Genomic DNA, 14,626 nt, shown 5'->3' on the forward strand with positions numbered 1-14,626 from the left:
ATGTTGGCGATCCCCTTTTTTCATAATCTTGTAATAAGTTCTATTAATATTTATGGTCAGTACCGGTCTGTGCCATGGTGTGACTCAAGCCCCCTTTGGGACTGGGGTGACACCTATACAGACGGGTACAGTTGACCTATTCTATATACATTTATATATACTATGAGCCCCGATGCAGTTCTATCTGTGTCCTTCAGGCCGATTTCAAGTGGACATCGTCTACTGTATGGCTATAAGGGACATAGAGCGGATATGCTGGCAGTCTGGACAGTGGGATGCTAACGGTGTGACAACCGCATCATCCCACATGTACAGATATCTCACTGGAGACCCACGTTGACCCGTCGGCCCCCGATGAATAGATCAGCTGTTTCTGCTGTACACTGCGGCGCTCGGACACTGTATCTGTGTCTGTCAAACTCGTATGGGCGGTAGCATTGGTACGCGCATGCGCCCTTAAACATTGTTCCAAAGTGGCCATCTTTGATGTGGTTGTTTTACCACACATTACCTCAGTGAATCTCGCGATAGTGGTTGGAGCGGCGCATGCGCCATGCTCCTTTCCGGACGCCAACAGTTCCTACCATGCCCTGTCAGCCGCAAGTGACTCATTCAAAGGTTTTTAATCTTTTTTGATTGTTATATCATGTTTAAACACACCTGTTCACCTTCACATTTGATTGGTCATTATGACAGTTTGGTGATTTTATATCACATCCACTATATTATGAATTTTCTTACGGTTATGTCTGTATTGCTGCTATATCAAATTATGACAATACACTGATTATATTTGTAATGTGATGATTATGTTTATGCATTTGCACTTTATTATATGATGGGTTAATTTGTATTTTGGTAATTACTTGCACTATATATGTATGTAATTTTGCACATGTTACTCAGCTGGAAAAAGGCTCCAATGTGAGAGCTGAAACGTTGCTGATGAGTGAATAAACCGTCCACTTTTTACTGCAAACTGGAGTGCTGCCTTCTTTTGCTACATTATCTACATTTGGGATCTTGGTCGCAGGTCTCCTGGGAGGATTTTTTTGCACCCGTTCATTTTTTGTGTGCTGCTTTCTTTCTTTTTCTTTTATATATATATATATATATATATATACACTGTACTATTATAGACACTGCACCCTGTTATATATATACTTTACTATTATAGACACTGCACCCTGTTATATATATACACTGTACTATTATAGACACTGCACCCTGTTATATATACACCCTGTACTATTATAGACACTGCACCCTGTTATATATACACCCTGTACTATTATAGACACTGCACCCTGTTATATATACACTGTACTATTATAGACACTGCACCCTGTTATATATACACCCTGTACTATTATAGACACTGCACCCTGTTATATATACACTGTACTATTATAGACACTGCACCCTGTTATATATACACTGTACTATTATAGACACTGCACCCTGTTATATATATATACACTGTACTATTATAGACACTGCATCCTGTTATATATATATATACTGTACTATTATAGACACTGCACCCTGTTATATGTACACTGTACTATTATAGACACTGCACCCTGTTATATATATATATATATATATATATACACCCTGTACTATTATAGACACTGCACTCTGTTATATATACACTGTACTATTATAAACACTGCACCCTGTTATATATACACTGTACTATTATAAACACTGCACCCTGTTATATATACACTGTACTATTATAGACACTGCACCCTGTTATATATATATATATATATATATATACTGTACTATTATAGACACTGCACCCTGTTATATATATATATACACTGTACTATTATAGACACTGCACCCTGTTATATATATACTGTACTATTATAGACACTGCACCCTGTTATATATATATATACTGTACTATTATAGACACTGCACGGTGTGATCTCTGTTCGGTACTCTTTTTAGGATTATGGAGGACAATCTTTTTGAGCCCCTTCTCCCCTCGTCGGGACCCTCTGAGCTGCGGCAGAGTCAGTATCTGAGGTCAGTGTCGTCTGTGCTAATGACCGGAGTGTGAACAGGGCTGACTGTCGGGGTCTCCGGAGCACTGCGGCGCAGTGTGAGGGCCGTATTATAATGTGTAATGTCGCATGACCCGGCGTGGACAGTCCTCAGATTAACCCCCTACCTGCCAGAAAGAGAAGTAGATCCTATTCACTGTCCACCGGATCAGCCATGAGTGTGTGATGGAGGAGGGGCGGGTGTGACCACCGACACCTTCACACTGTCAATGTTTGATCTGTGATTGAATTCATCCGGGGCTTGTAAATGGTGCAGAAGGACTACAAGTACCAGCCGCTAGTTAGATCCACAGGACACACAATGTCGCGGTACGAGTGTACGGCACAGTCCTGGTTCATGATGGCAAAGCAGCTCCACTAGAGCCGAGGAGGTGGCGGCCATACAGCCGCAGTGCAGTCAGGGCTAGGCGTATGGATCGCTGGGGGCCCCTGCACTGACATGTACTGGTCACAGAGGGAACGGGTGGGCCCCTCCAAAGCGCTCTAATACCGCCATCATCAGGATGGTTTATCTGACATTACTCCTGTATACTGTCCCCCCCCCCTCCCCCATCATCAGGATGGTTTATCTGACATTACTCCTGTATACTGTCCCCCCCCCATCATCAGGATGGTTTATCTGACATTACTCCTGTATACTGTCCCCCCCCCCATCATCAGGATGGTTTATCTGACATTACTCCTATATACAGTCACCACCCCCGCCCCATCATCAGGATGGTTTATCTGACATTACTCCTGTATACTGTCCCCCCCCCCCCCCATCATCAGGATGGTTTATCTGACATTACTCCTATATACAGTCACCCCCCCCCCCCATAATCAGGATGGTTTATCTGACATTACTCCTATATACTGTCCCCCCCCCCTCCCCCATCATCAGGATGGTTTATCTGACATTACTCCTGTATACTGTCCCCCCCCCATCATCAGGATGGTTTATCTGACATTACTCCTGTATACTGTCCCCCCCCCCCCATAATCAGGATGGTTTATCTGACATTACTCCTGTATACTGTCCCCCCCCCATCATCAGGATGGTTTATCTGACATTACTCCTGTATACAGTCACCCCCCCCCCCCATCATCAGGATGGTTTATCTGACATTACTCCTATATACAGTCACCCCCCCCCCCCATCATCAGGATGGTTTATCTGACATTACTCCTATATACAGTCACCCCCCCCCCCCCATAATCAGGATGGTTTATCTGACATTACTCCTGTATACAGTCACCCCCCATCATCAGGATGGTTTATCTGACATTACTCCTGTATACAGTCACCCCCCCATCATCAGGATGGTTTATCTGACATTACTCCTGTATACTGTCCCCCCCCCCCCCCCCCATCATCAGGATGGTTTATCTGACGTTACTCCTGTATACTGTCCCCCCCCCCCCCCCCCATCATCAGGATGGTTTATCTGACGTTACTCCTGTATACTGTCCGTCCCCCCCCCCCATCATCAGGATGGTTTATCTGACATTACTCCTGTATATAGTCGGCCCCCCCATCATCAGGATGGTTTATCTGACATTACTCCTATATACAGTCACCCCCCCCCCCCCATCATCAGGATGGTTTATCTGACATTACTCCTATATACAGTCACCCCCCATCATCAGGATGGTTTATCTGACATTACTCCTGTATACAGTCACCCCCCCATCATCAGGATGGTTTATCTGACATTACTCCTGTATACTGTCCCCCCCCCCCCCCCCCCCCCATCATCAGGATGGTTTATCTGACGTTACTCCTGTATACTGTCCCCCCCCCCCCCCATCATCAGGATGGTTTATCTGACATTACTCCTGTATATAGTCGGCCCCCCCATAATCAGGATGGTTTATCTGACATTACTCCTGTATACAGTCACCACCACCCCCCCCCCCCCTCATCAGGATGGTTTATCTGACATTACTCCTATATACAGTCACCCCCCCATCATCAGGATGGTTTATCTGACATTACTCCTATATACAGTCACCCCCCATCATCAGGATGGTTTATCTGACATTACTCCTGTATACAGTCACCCCCCCATCATCAGGATGGTTTATCTGACATTACTCCTATATACAGTCACCCCCCATCATCAGGATGGTTTATCTGACATTACTCCTGTATACAGTCACCCCCCCCCCCCCATCATCAGGATGGTTTATCTGACGTTACTCCTGTATACTGTCACCACCCCCCCCCATCATCAGGATGGTTTATCTGACATTACTCCTATATACAGTCACCCCCCCCCCCCCATCATCAGGATGGTTTATCTGACATTACTCCTATATACAGTCCCCCCCCCCCCCCCATCATCAGGATGGTTTATCTGACATTACTCCTATATACAGTCACCCCCCCCCCCCCCCCCCCATCATCAGGATGGTTTATCTGACATTACTCCTGTATACTGTCCCCCCCCCCCCTCCCCCATCATCAGGATGGTTTATCTGACATTACTCCTATATACAGTCACCCCCCCCCCCCATCATCAGGATGGTTTATCTGACATTACTCCTATATACAGTCACCCCCCCCCATCATCATCAGGATGGTTTATCTGACATTACTCCTGTATACAGTCACCCCCCCCCCTCATCAGGATGGTTTATCTGACATTACTCCTGTATACTGTCCCCCCCCCATCATCAGGATGGTTTATCTGACATTACTCCTATATACAGTCACCACCCCCCCCCCCCCATCATCAGGATGGTTTATCTGACGTTACTCCTGTATACTGTCCCCCCCCCCCCCCCCATCATCAGGATGGTTTATCTGACATTACTCCTGTATATAGTCGGCCCCCCCATAATCAGGATGGTTTATCTGACGTTACTCCTTTATACAGTCACCCCCCCCCCCCCCATCATCAGGATGGTTTATCTGACATTACTCCTATATACAGTCACCACCCCCCCCCCCATCATCAGGATGGTTTATCTGACATTACTCCTGTATACTGTCGTCGTCCCCCCCCCCCCCATAATCAGGATGGTTTATCTGACGTTACTCCTGTATACAGTCACCCCCCCCCCCCCCCCCTCATCAGGATGGTTTATCTGACATTACTCCTGTATACTGTCCCCCCCCCCATCATCAGGATGGTTTATCTGACATTACTCCTATATACAGTCACCACCCCCCCCCCCATCATCAGGATGGTTTATCTGACGTTACTCCTGTATACTGTCACCACCCCCCCCCCCATCATCAGGATGGTTTATCTGACATTACTCCTGTATATAGTCGGCCCCCCCATAATCAGGATGGTTTATCTGACGTTACCCCTGTATACAGTCGGCGCCCCTATGTGATGGGTGGTCTGACACCCGGGGTCCTGTTCGCTCGGCGGTCTTCTCCGGTGTGTCACGTGTCGTCGGAGCAGCTTATAGAAGTAATGTGGCTGAGCGCGATGCGACGCACGTTCGCCATACAGCTGATTGGGGGGGGGGGGTGTCCCGGCTGTCGGACCCCCATCATCAGATCCTGAGGACAGCTCATCAGTGAAGTCATCTCAGTAAACCCTTTCACTGCCGCAGCGCACACATTGCTCGCTGTAGCAGCTGTGAGGGAAGGACGTATTGGATGGCGATGTCGGGGGGGCACATACTTTCCGCGTATACTGTATAGTAGCTTTCAGCTTATAAATTGGAAGGATATTATGCGGCTCTCAGCGATGCGGATTTTACGTTGATTTTTTTTTTTTTTGTTATTTACATTTTCTGGTGTTTTCTGTATATATTAACCTTTTGTTAGTAGGTGGGAGGGGGTCCGCAGGGGCCACAGTCCACGGATACAAATGCCACGCTCATCCAGACCCCGGAGCCGGTCCTCATCTCCAGACCTTCTATTAAGCCATTGTTCTCCCAACCACTACTCCCATCATGTGGACGGTGTAGTCTTAGGTGAAAGCCACCAATGCACAGTTAGCGTGCTCAGACCTAGGGGGGGGTGGGGGGGGGGGTGTTGGGGTACTTGGGATACTGACCAGGGGATGATGGGGGTTGCTGGTTGGAGTGGGATCCGTGGTCTGGATAAGCATCGGCTAAGACTGCAAAATATACTGGCGGGTGATACTAAAGCTGTGGGCACCTAAAACGCCGGGAGACACTGGGTAAAGCCTGGTACAGGTCCCAGCATGGGATATCGTGGACTGGGCTTGGAGGGCGTCCACCCAAGTGTCCCAGGGAGCAGCATCTCCACCTGCTGTATAACGGGGGAGGGAAGAATAAAGATGGATCATTAATGCCATCCTCGCACCCTTCATCACCCGCTTGGTTGGGGGCGTGCACCCGCAGCTTTCTATATGTTCCTCTTTCTTTCAACCTTTTTTATTTTCTTCCCTGCAGCCACATATTTTCCACCAGAGGGAGCTCACTGCATATGGATCCAATGCTAGCTGTAGCGCCCTCTAGTGGTGGCTGCCGGCTGAACTCTACTGCTGTATAAGAGGGGATGGAGCTGTGGGGGGCACTGTGCAAATTCCGGGCTCATCTGCCGGACATGTTACGGGGTGCCCATATTGGTGTGGTCGGGGACCTCTCATGACCTGGTGTTTGTGTCCATACATGCAGCAATGTCCAGAACAGGAACCTGTACTTGGCCACGTTTGGCGCGGTGTTGGGGCCCCTGAGCTTTGGCTTTGTCCTAGGATTCAGCTCTCCGGCCATCTCAGATTTGAAGAATGCTGAGGATCCAAACCTGAGGTTGGACAAGGAGACGGCATCGTGGTTTGGGGTGAGTCTGCTCAGTGGTCGGGGTCCCCTCCTGGCCTCTGTGTCCAGTAACTGACCTTTCTCTGTCCCCCACACAGTCTATAGTGACCATTGGAGCTGCCGCTGGCGGTATACTTGGCGGGTGGATGGTGGACCGCATCGGCCGGAAGCTCAGCCTCATGCTCTGCGCTTTTCCTTTTGTCTTTGGGTTTGTTCTGATCATATCAGCACAGAATGTGTGGATGATGCTGGGCGGGCGAGTGTTGACCGGTTTGGCCAGTGGAGTCACCTCTTTGGTGGTCCCAGTGAGTATCCCGCCATCTGTCTGCTGTAATATGGGTCAACTCCGTTCCTCCTCTGTGACACATCTGGAGCCTCTCATTCAGCCTGTGGATGTTTACTGGACATATGGTTCATGATGGACCTTGTAGACCACCTGGGAAGTCCTTTATAAAAATGGCCCTGCTGGTGCGAGGATTTCAGAGGCCCCTCATTGTCAGGGCAGCCATATTGGCTCTTCCACTGGTTGTCCTAGCACCAGGCCATCTGGGGACAATCCTGGATTCCTGAATGCAGTCCTTTATAATAATGGCCCTGCTGGTGCGAGGCTTTCAGAGGCCCCTCATTGTCAGGGCAGCCATATTGGCTCTTCCACTGGTTGTCCTAGCACCAGGCCATCTGGGGACAATCCTGGATTCCTGAATGCAGTCCTTTATAAAAATGGCCCTGCTGGTGCGAGGCTTTCAGAGGAGGCCCCTCATTGTCAGGGCAGCCATATTGGCTCTTCCACTGGTTGTCCTAGCACCAGGCCATCTGGGGACAATCCTGAATCCACTCCTTTATGTAACTGGCCCTACGGGTGGGAGGGGGTCAGAGATGGCTCCTCAATTTCAGGGCAGCCATAATCCTGTGACCTTCTTTGCAGGTGTATATCTCCGAGACGTCCCACTCCAGGGTCCGGGGTGCATTGGGGTCATGCGTCCAGCTGATGGTGGTCACGGGGATCCTGGGAGCTTATATTGCAGGTAAGCTCGGATGGGGAGGGGGCCGCAATGCTTTTGTGTCTGAACTGATAGGTTTGTCCTGCAGGAATGTTGATGGGATGGCGCTGGCTGGCGGTGCTCTGCTCCATCCCCCCTGTCCTCATGCTTATGTATATGTGCCTCATGCCTGAGACCCCCCGATACCTCATCAACAAGAAGAGACAGACAGAGGCCATGGCCGCCCTCCGCTTCCTGCGAGGACCAAACGTGGACCATCAGTGGGAGTATCTGCAGATTGAAGCCAGCGGGGGGCAGCAGGTGAGTGGGGGGGGATCACCCTCTGTGTGATAAAGTAATGAGGAGAATCCTCCGCTTCCTGCAACATTCTGGAGGTATAATAGTACCAGAGCGTTATAAGAGGAGCGGCTGATAACAGTGACTTACAGGGGTCCCAGACCCTACAGCCCACAGTTATGATAGTACAGGAGCGTTATAAGAGGAGCGGCTGATATCAGTGACTTACAGGTGTATGCTGTGATGGAGCAGTCCACTGTTTATTATGGGGGTGCACTCTGTGATGGAGCAGTCCACTGGTCATTATGGGGGTGTACACTGTGATGGAGCAGTCCACTGTTTTATTATGGGGGTGCACTCTGTGATGGAGCTGTACATTATGGGGGTGTATGCTGTGATGGAGCAGTCCACTGTGTATTATGGGGATGCACGCTGGGATGGAGCAGTCCACTAATTATGGGGGTGTACACTGTGATGGAGCAGTCCATTGTACATTATGGGGTTGCAGGCTGTGATGGAGCCGTCCATTGTACATTGTGGGAACGCATGCTGGGATGGAGCAGTCCACTGTGTATTATGGGGGTGCACCCTGCTTTGTAGCAGTCCACTGTGCATTATGGGGGTATACGCTGTGATGGAGCAGTCCACTGTACATTGTGGGAGTGCATGCTGTGATGGGGCTGTCCACTGTGTATTATGGGGGTGCACCCTGCTTTGTAGCGGTCCACTGTGCATTATGGGGGTGTACGCTGTGATGGAGCAGTCCATTGTACATTATGGGGTTGCATGCTGGTATGGAGCAGTCCACTGTGTATTATAGGGGTGTACGCTGTGATGGAGCAATCCACTGTACATTATGGGGGTGCACGCTCTGATGGAGCAGTCCACTGTACAGCTGTTTTCTCATCTCCTCAGGAGGACAGTCTGAAGATGGCCGATTTCTGGAAGCCGTCCATGTACAAGCCTTTCATCATCGGCGTCCTACTCATGTTCTTCCAGCAGGCCTCTGGCATTAATGCCATTATGTTCTATGCAGATATGATTTTTGAAGAAGCTAATTTTGAGGTGAGTTGTGGCGTCGGCCAAGGTTCAAGCTGCCGCCCACCTCATATTTATGTCAAGTCTTTGTGTTTTACAGAACAGCAGTTTGGCTTCGGTCATTGTGGCGCTGGTGCAGGTGGTGTTTACAGCCGTGGCTGCGCTCATCATGGACCGGGCCGGAAGGAAGCTCTTACTGCTTGTGTCAGGTACTTCTGGGCTCCTCGGGGGTGTGGTGTGTGTTTTGGAGGTGGAGTTTCTCTATGCTGCATCCTGCCCTCTGGGAGCTCCCTTCAGTATTCTCACTGGATGGTGCCTTCTTTATTCCAGGGGCAAGGCTCCAGTCTTTGTTGCCTGCTTCCTGTACATGATGCCAATATGGCAGGCTGCGATTGGCCACCCTGGTCAGGTAATTTGCCATTATGGACATCATTCATGTACAGGAGGCATCAGTGGAATTCGGAGGAGACCACACAGGAGTATGTGTTAGGTCTGAGCTAGGGGTGGGCGATATAGACGATATGCAATATAAACTATATAATTTTGGCCAACGATAGAGATTTCGTTTATATCGCCATACCGCGGTAGAACATGGCATGCGCCGCTCTCGGCACGCAGCATGTTCTCCTGAGCCGGCACAGTAGAGAAAGAGGGAGTCCCTCCCGTGTGCGGCTGCTGCTGACCACCAATGAGAACAGACTAGGAGGAGGAGGGGAGGGACTGTGGCCACCAATGAGAACAAAGTAGGAGGAGGGACATTAGCCACTGCGCCACCAATGAGAGGAGGAGGGGGAGGGACTGTGGCCACTCCGCCAATGAGAACAGACTAGGAGGAGGAGGGGAGGGACTGTGGCCACCAATGAGAACAAAGTAGGAGGAGGGACTGTAGCCACTGCGCCACCAATGAGGGGGAGGGACTGTGGCCACTCCGCCACCAATGAATATAGGTAATATGCCTGAATACAAACATAGTGTCACGGTCATATTGTTGTTTGACCGTGGCTCGGTTGCTGATGGCAACGTGTAGTTTTTGGTTTGCACGTGCAAATCCGCTTTAAGGTGTGCCTCCCTGCGGTTTGGTGTGCTAGGGGTTAATCTTCTAGCTAGTGGGGATTATGGTGTGGCCACAAGCTTGTTATATACCTGTGGCTTGCTGGCTGGGGGCAGTGGTTCTACAGCCTTGTTTGGGGATGGAGCTCTGCTCCTTGCCTGGGTGATGCTGCCCAATCCTTGAGGGCCACATTATTGGACATGAATTGTCTTTCCTTGTTTGCTCCTGGTTCCCTACCGCACTTGTTATTTGTTAGGTGAGGGTTTATCTTCATGGTTGGTGTTTGCCCTGTATGTTGAAGCCTGTATGCAGCGCTGCTTGGGGCTGCCATGCACTGTGTAGAGTTGGTACGCTGGATTCCTGGGTGGTTGTGCTGTGACCTGCTGTGTGTTCGGGCTCCTGTACTGATGCACGGGTTCCAGTTCTGGAGGCTTCAGCAGGTAAGTGAGTTGTCTTGCTGTTCTTACCTGCCGATCCTCTTGCTGCGAATGGTCTCTCCTTTTCCCTTTGTTGCTAGGCCTGTGGAGACTCTGGTTCATCCGTGTCTTGGATGAACCTGGTTGTCTCGGGTCCCTGTCTCCTAACCTCAGGGATTTTAGGGTTCTGAGGTTCCAGCGTATGGGCCCCCCTACCTTATGGGTCGGCTCATACAGCTAGGAGAACAGGGCCAGATTTAGGGATGCTTTAGGAGGTGACCTGCTCCCTTCTTCCGTACTGGCCTAGCAGCTGCCCCTTATCTCTTTACATTGTACGGTGGGGGGTTTCCCCCACTCCCCACCGTGACACATAGCTTGCATGTGCCGGCCATATCCCATACCTGGCCTCTATTACTGCGCGCCGTGATCCGCCGCAATTAGCCACCTCAGGCCAGGTATGGGATTCGGCCGGCACACACAGGCTACGTTTGTATTCAGGCATATTAACTATATTCATTGGTGGCGCAGTGGCCACAGGCCCTCCCTTCTACTCCCCCTCTTCTAAGTATTATATAAATTGCGGGCCCCCCCTCCACATGATTAAATCATTGGTGGCAGTGGCCCCAGGGTGACAGCTTCTGATCGGAGCCCCAGCAGTGTAATCGCGGGGCTCCAATCGGTTACCATGGCAGCCAGGATGGTACTCAAGCCCTGGCTGCCATAGTCAGCTCCCTGCTGCTGGGTACACTATGCACAGGGCATAGAATATATCCCCGGAAATCCTAGAATATATCGCACATGCTTAAAATTATATCGCAATATAGATTTTAGGCCATTTCGCCCACCCCTAGAACTCTGATCTTACGGCACCTGCTTCTCTAAGTTTATGTCCTGTCTCTGCAGGAGTCGTCATGGCGGTCAGCACAGGCTTATTTGGGGTGTATTTCAGAATCAGTGTGGTGAACATGAACAACTCGTCCGGCCTGATGAGCCCTGAGGGCATGGTGGAGGGCCCTACAGATCCGCTGGCATGGTTGGCTTTGCTTAGCATGGGTCTGTTCATTGCTGGTAAGCTCCACTTAACGGGATGCATATTTATCTGCTGTTTCCTGCGTCTGCCGATGTCAGCCATGTGGTCCTCACAGCAGCACAGAGGCAGAAGTCCCGGGTGCTGCTGGACCATGTGCTATTAGGCTGAGTTCACACCTGTGTCAGAGGCTTCATCGCAGATTCTGTCACATTGTCAGGGTTCTTTGGTGCTGGATCTGTCAGCGGGAGGCCCATCACCCTAATCTGTGACCCGACCTATGGTGGGGGTAGGATCTGCAGGGTGGGGTAGGAAGCTTCTGCTCAGTGACTCTGCTCCTCCTTCTCCGCAGGGTTTGCCATTGGCTGGGGCCCCATTCCCTGGCTCCTCATGTCAGAGATCTTCCCTCTTCGTGCCCGCGGAGTGGCCAGCGGAGTGTGCGTTGTCACCAACTGGGGCTGCGCCTTCCTGGTCACAAAGGTTTTCCACCAGCTGCTGGTAAGTGTTGTGGAGGGGCGTTCCCTTTGGCGCGGTGCCGGCTGCTGACGTCTTCTCTGTCCTCCAGGACCTTCTCACCTCCTATGGGACCTTCTGGTTGTTTGCTGCTTTCTGTGGACTTAATGTCCTTTTCACCGTCCTCTGTGTCCCTGAGACAAAAGGGAAGACTCTGGAGCAGATCGAATCTTATTTCCAACAAAGTCCAGAGCAAGAAAGACTCTGCAGCACCATCCAGTAAAGCCGCTGCTAGCGCCCAGTGACCCCACCCTCTGGTGAACAGGACTGGCGACGGGGCGGTGCAGTCACTGCTGCCAAGGCTGTGGAATGGGTAGGGCATGAGGGGGCACAGCATGGCATTGGATACAGGTATGTCCCACCCCCTCTTGCTGAGACCTGTGAGGGGGTGGGGCTCAGTCAGGCCCCTCCCACATGTATTTAATGGGAATATTAGTATTCAGGTGAATTATATGTTCATTCATCCAATTCTGGTGTCAGGTGCCTGTGGTCATAAGGTGACACTCCGTCTAGAAGGTAATTGTGAATTCTAGAGTCATTCTAGAACACCACTGTGGGGTGGGATGCCGAGCAATTCTAGAACAGCATTGTGGGGTGGGATGCCGAGCAATTCTAGAACAGCATTGTGGGGTGGGATGCCGAGCAATTCTAGAACAGCATTGTGGGGTGGGATGCCGAGCAATTGTAGAACGGCACTGTGCGGTGGGATGCCGAGCAATTGTAGAACGGCACTGTGCGGTGGGATGCCGAGCAATTGTAGAACGGCACTGTGCGGTGGGATGCCGAGCAATTGTAGAACGGCACTGTGCGGTGGGATGCCGAGCAATTGTAGAACGGCACTGTGCGGTGGGATGCCGAGCAATTGTAGAACAGCACTGTGCGGTGGGATGCCGAGCAATTCTAGAACAGCACTGTGGGCCCCCCGAGCCTCAGATCACACCCCTAGCCACAAATCGGACCCCTTCAGCCTCAGACCCTCCCCACCTTCCATTAGCCTCAGATCAGACATTTCAAATAAATAAATACACTTACCTCTCCAGCTCCGGATGGCGCTGCCTCTTGGCAGATTCACTTTCCCTCCCTGGTCGTCTTCCTGCCACGCTGTACTGTGACCTGAGCGCGCGTCTATCTGCACTACATCCTGGCGTTGTACGTGTCAGGACACACGTTGGGGCCGGAAGGTGAGTGCAGCCAGTGCAGCGCTGTTCTCATCTTCCTGTGCCTCCCGCATGCTAATGACCGCTTCCATAATGGAGGGGTCATTAGCATTTTCACTATGTGCTCTGGTCGGGGGCCACATGAAATGATCCCGGAGGTTCCCCACCCCTGTTCTAGAACATGACGGCATGCTCCTGCTATGTTCTGGTTGAGTTTGGTGGTGTGCGGCTATTTTGCAGTGGTTCTAGATCAGTTCCGGGTTCTCTTTATGTAAATAAACAGGTTCTTAAAGTTTATAATTCCTTTTTTATTTTTTAACTTTGTGTTTGATAGAAATCTCTAGAAATCTACAACAGGCGTCGTCTACACAGTAAGGAATATAAAATGTAGGATATTCGTGTATTACAGTGCAGCCGCTCTCTGCCATGTTTCTTTCAGATTAAAGGGCGTGTGTCCCCTACGTTCCACATATTACACAGTCATCACTGCCCTGTGGGTGATAGAAACAGAATGTGATGATCTCTCCTAACGACTTGTTAATGCTCCCCATTGATGCAGGTGTCCATACCCTCTGGAGACGGCTGGGCCGTACGCTGTGGCGCAGGATGCCAGGGAGCCTCCCCCCAGGTCGGATCTGGTCCAGCACTGCAGAGTCTTCTCCTCAGGACACATCGCTGTCATTTATTAATAAAGCTATTCCATAGGGGAGGATAATGGACAATGGGACCACCGCTAGAAAAGGAGAATAGCTCTCTAACATAGCTCTAAAATAATAAGAATAGCTCTTTAACCCCTTCAGGACCAGACTGATTTTTGCAAATCTGACCAGTGTCACTTTATGTGGTGATAACTTTAAAACACTTTAACTTATCCAGGCCGTTCTGAGACTGTTTTCCCGGCACATATTGTACTTCATGACAGTGGAAAATTTGAATCAAAATATTTCATTTTTATTTATAAAAAATAAATAAAAAATTTACCAAAAATTTGCAACTTTCCAAATTTCAATTTCTCTGCGTTTAAAACCTAGTGATACCTCCTAAATAGTTATTACTTTACTTTCCCCATATGTCTACTTCACGTTTGGATCATTTTGTGAAAGCCATTTTATTTTTTGGAGACGTTAGAAGTTTAGAAGCAAATCTTGAAATTATTCTGAACATTTCCAAAACCCCCTTTTTAAGGACCAGTTCAGGTCTGAAGTCACTTTCTGGGGCTTACATAATAGAAACCACCCAAAAATGACCCCATTTTAGAAACTACACCCCTCAAGGTATTAAAAACTGATTTTACAAACGTTGTTTACCCTTTAGGTGTTCCACAAGAATTAATGGAGATGG

The 14,626-nt window shown here is 49.7% G+C and overlaps 1 protein-coding gene across 3 annotated transcripts in view; it reads left to right on the plus strand.

Annotated features, from left to right (window-relative positions):
* The window catches only part of SLC2A8 (solute carrier family 2 member 8), a 37,137-nt gene extending 23,407 nt beyond the window's left edge, over positions 1-13,730 (plus strand). Inside the window, exons 2-11 of one of the 3 annotated variants that reach the window (XM_040405716.1) lie at positions 1,963-2,040; positions 6,666-6,828; positions 6,905-7,111; positions 7,732-7,831; positions 7,896-8,107; positions 8,999-9,148; positions 9,222-9,330; positions 11,492-11,656; positions 11,968-12,113; positions 12,181-13,730. In XM_040405716.1, the coding sequence (XP_040261650.1) occupies positions 1,967-2,040; positions 6,666-6,828; positions 6,905-7,111; positions 7,732-7,831; positions 7,896-8,107; positions 8,999-9,148; positions 9,222-9,330; positions 11,492-11,656; positions 11,968-12,113; positions 12,181-12,351 (1,497 nt within the window). In that variant the 5' untranslated portion in view covers positions 1,963-1,966 and the 3' untranslated portion in view covers positions 12,352-13,730. Of the gene's footprint in view, positions 1-1,962; positions 2,041-6,665; positions 6,829-6,904; positions 7,112-7,731; positions 7,832-7,895; positions 8,108-8,998; positions 9,149-9,221; positions 9,331-11,491; positions 11,657-11,967; positions 12,114-12,180 lie in introns of those variants that run through there. The other 2 variants (XM_040405718.1, XM_040405719.1) reach the window with 2 other exon arrangements.
* The last annotated feature ends 896 nt before the right edge of the window (positions 13,731-14,626 follow it).

This window comes from Bufo bufo, chromosome 8 (genome assembly GCF_905171765.1).
Source record: "Bufo bufo chromosome 8, aBufBuf1.1, whole genome shotgun sequence".
Classification (NCBI taxonomy): domain Eukaryota; kingdom Metazoa; phylum Chordata; class Amphibia; order Anura; family Bufonidae; genus Bufo; species Bufo bufo.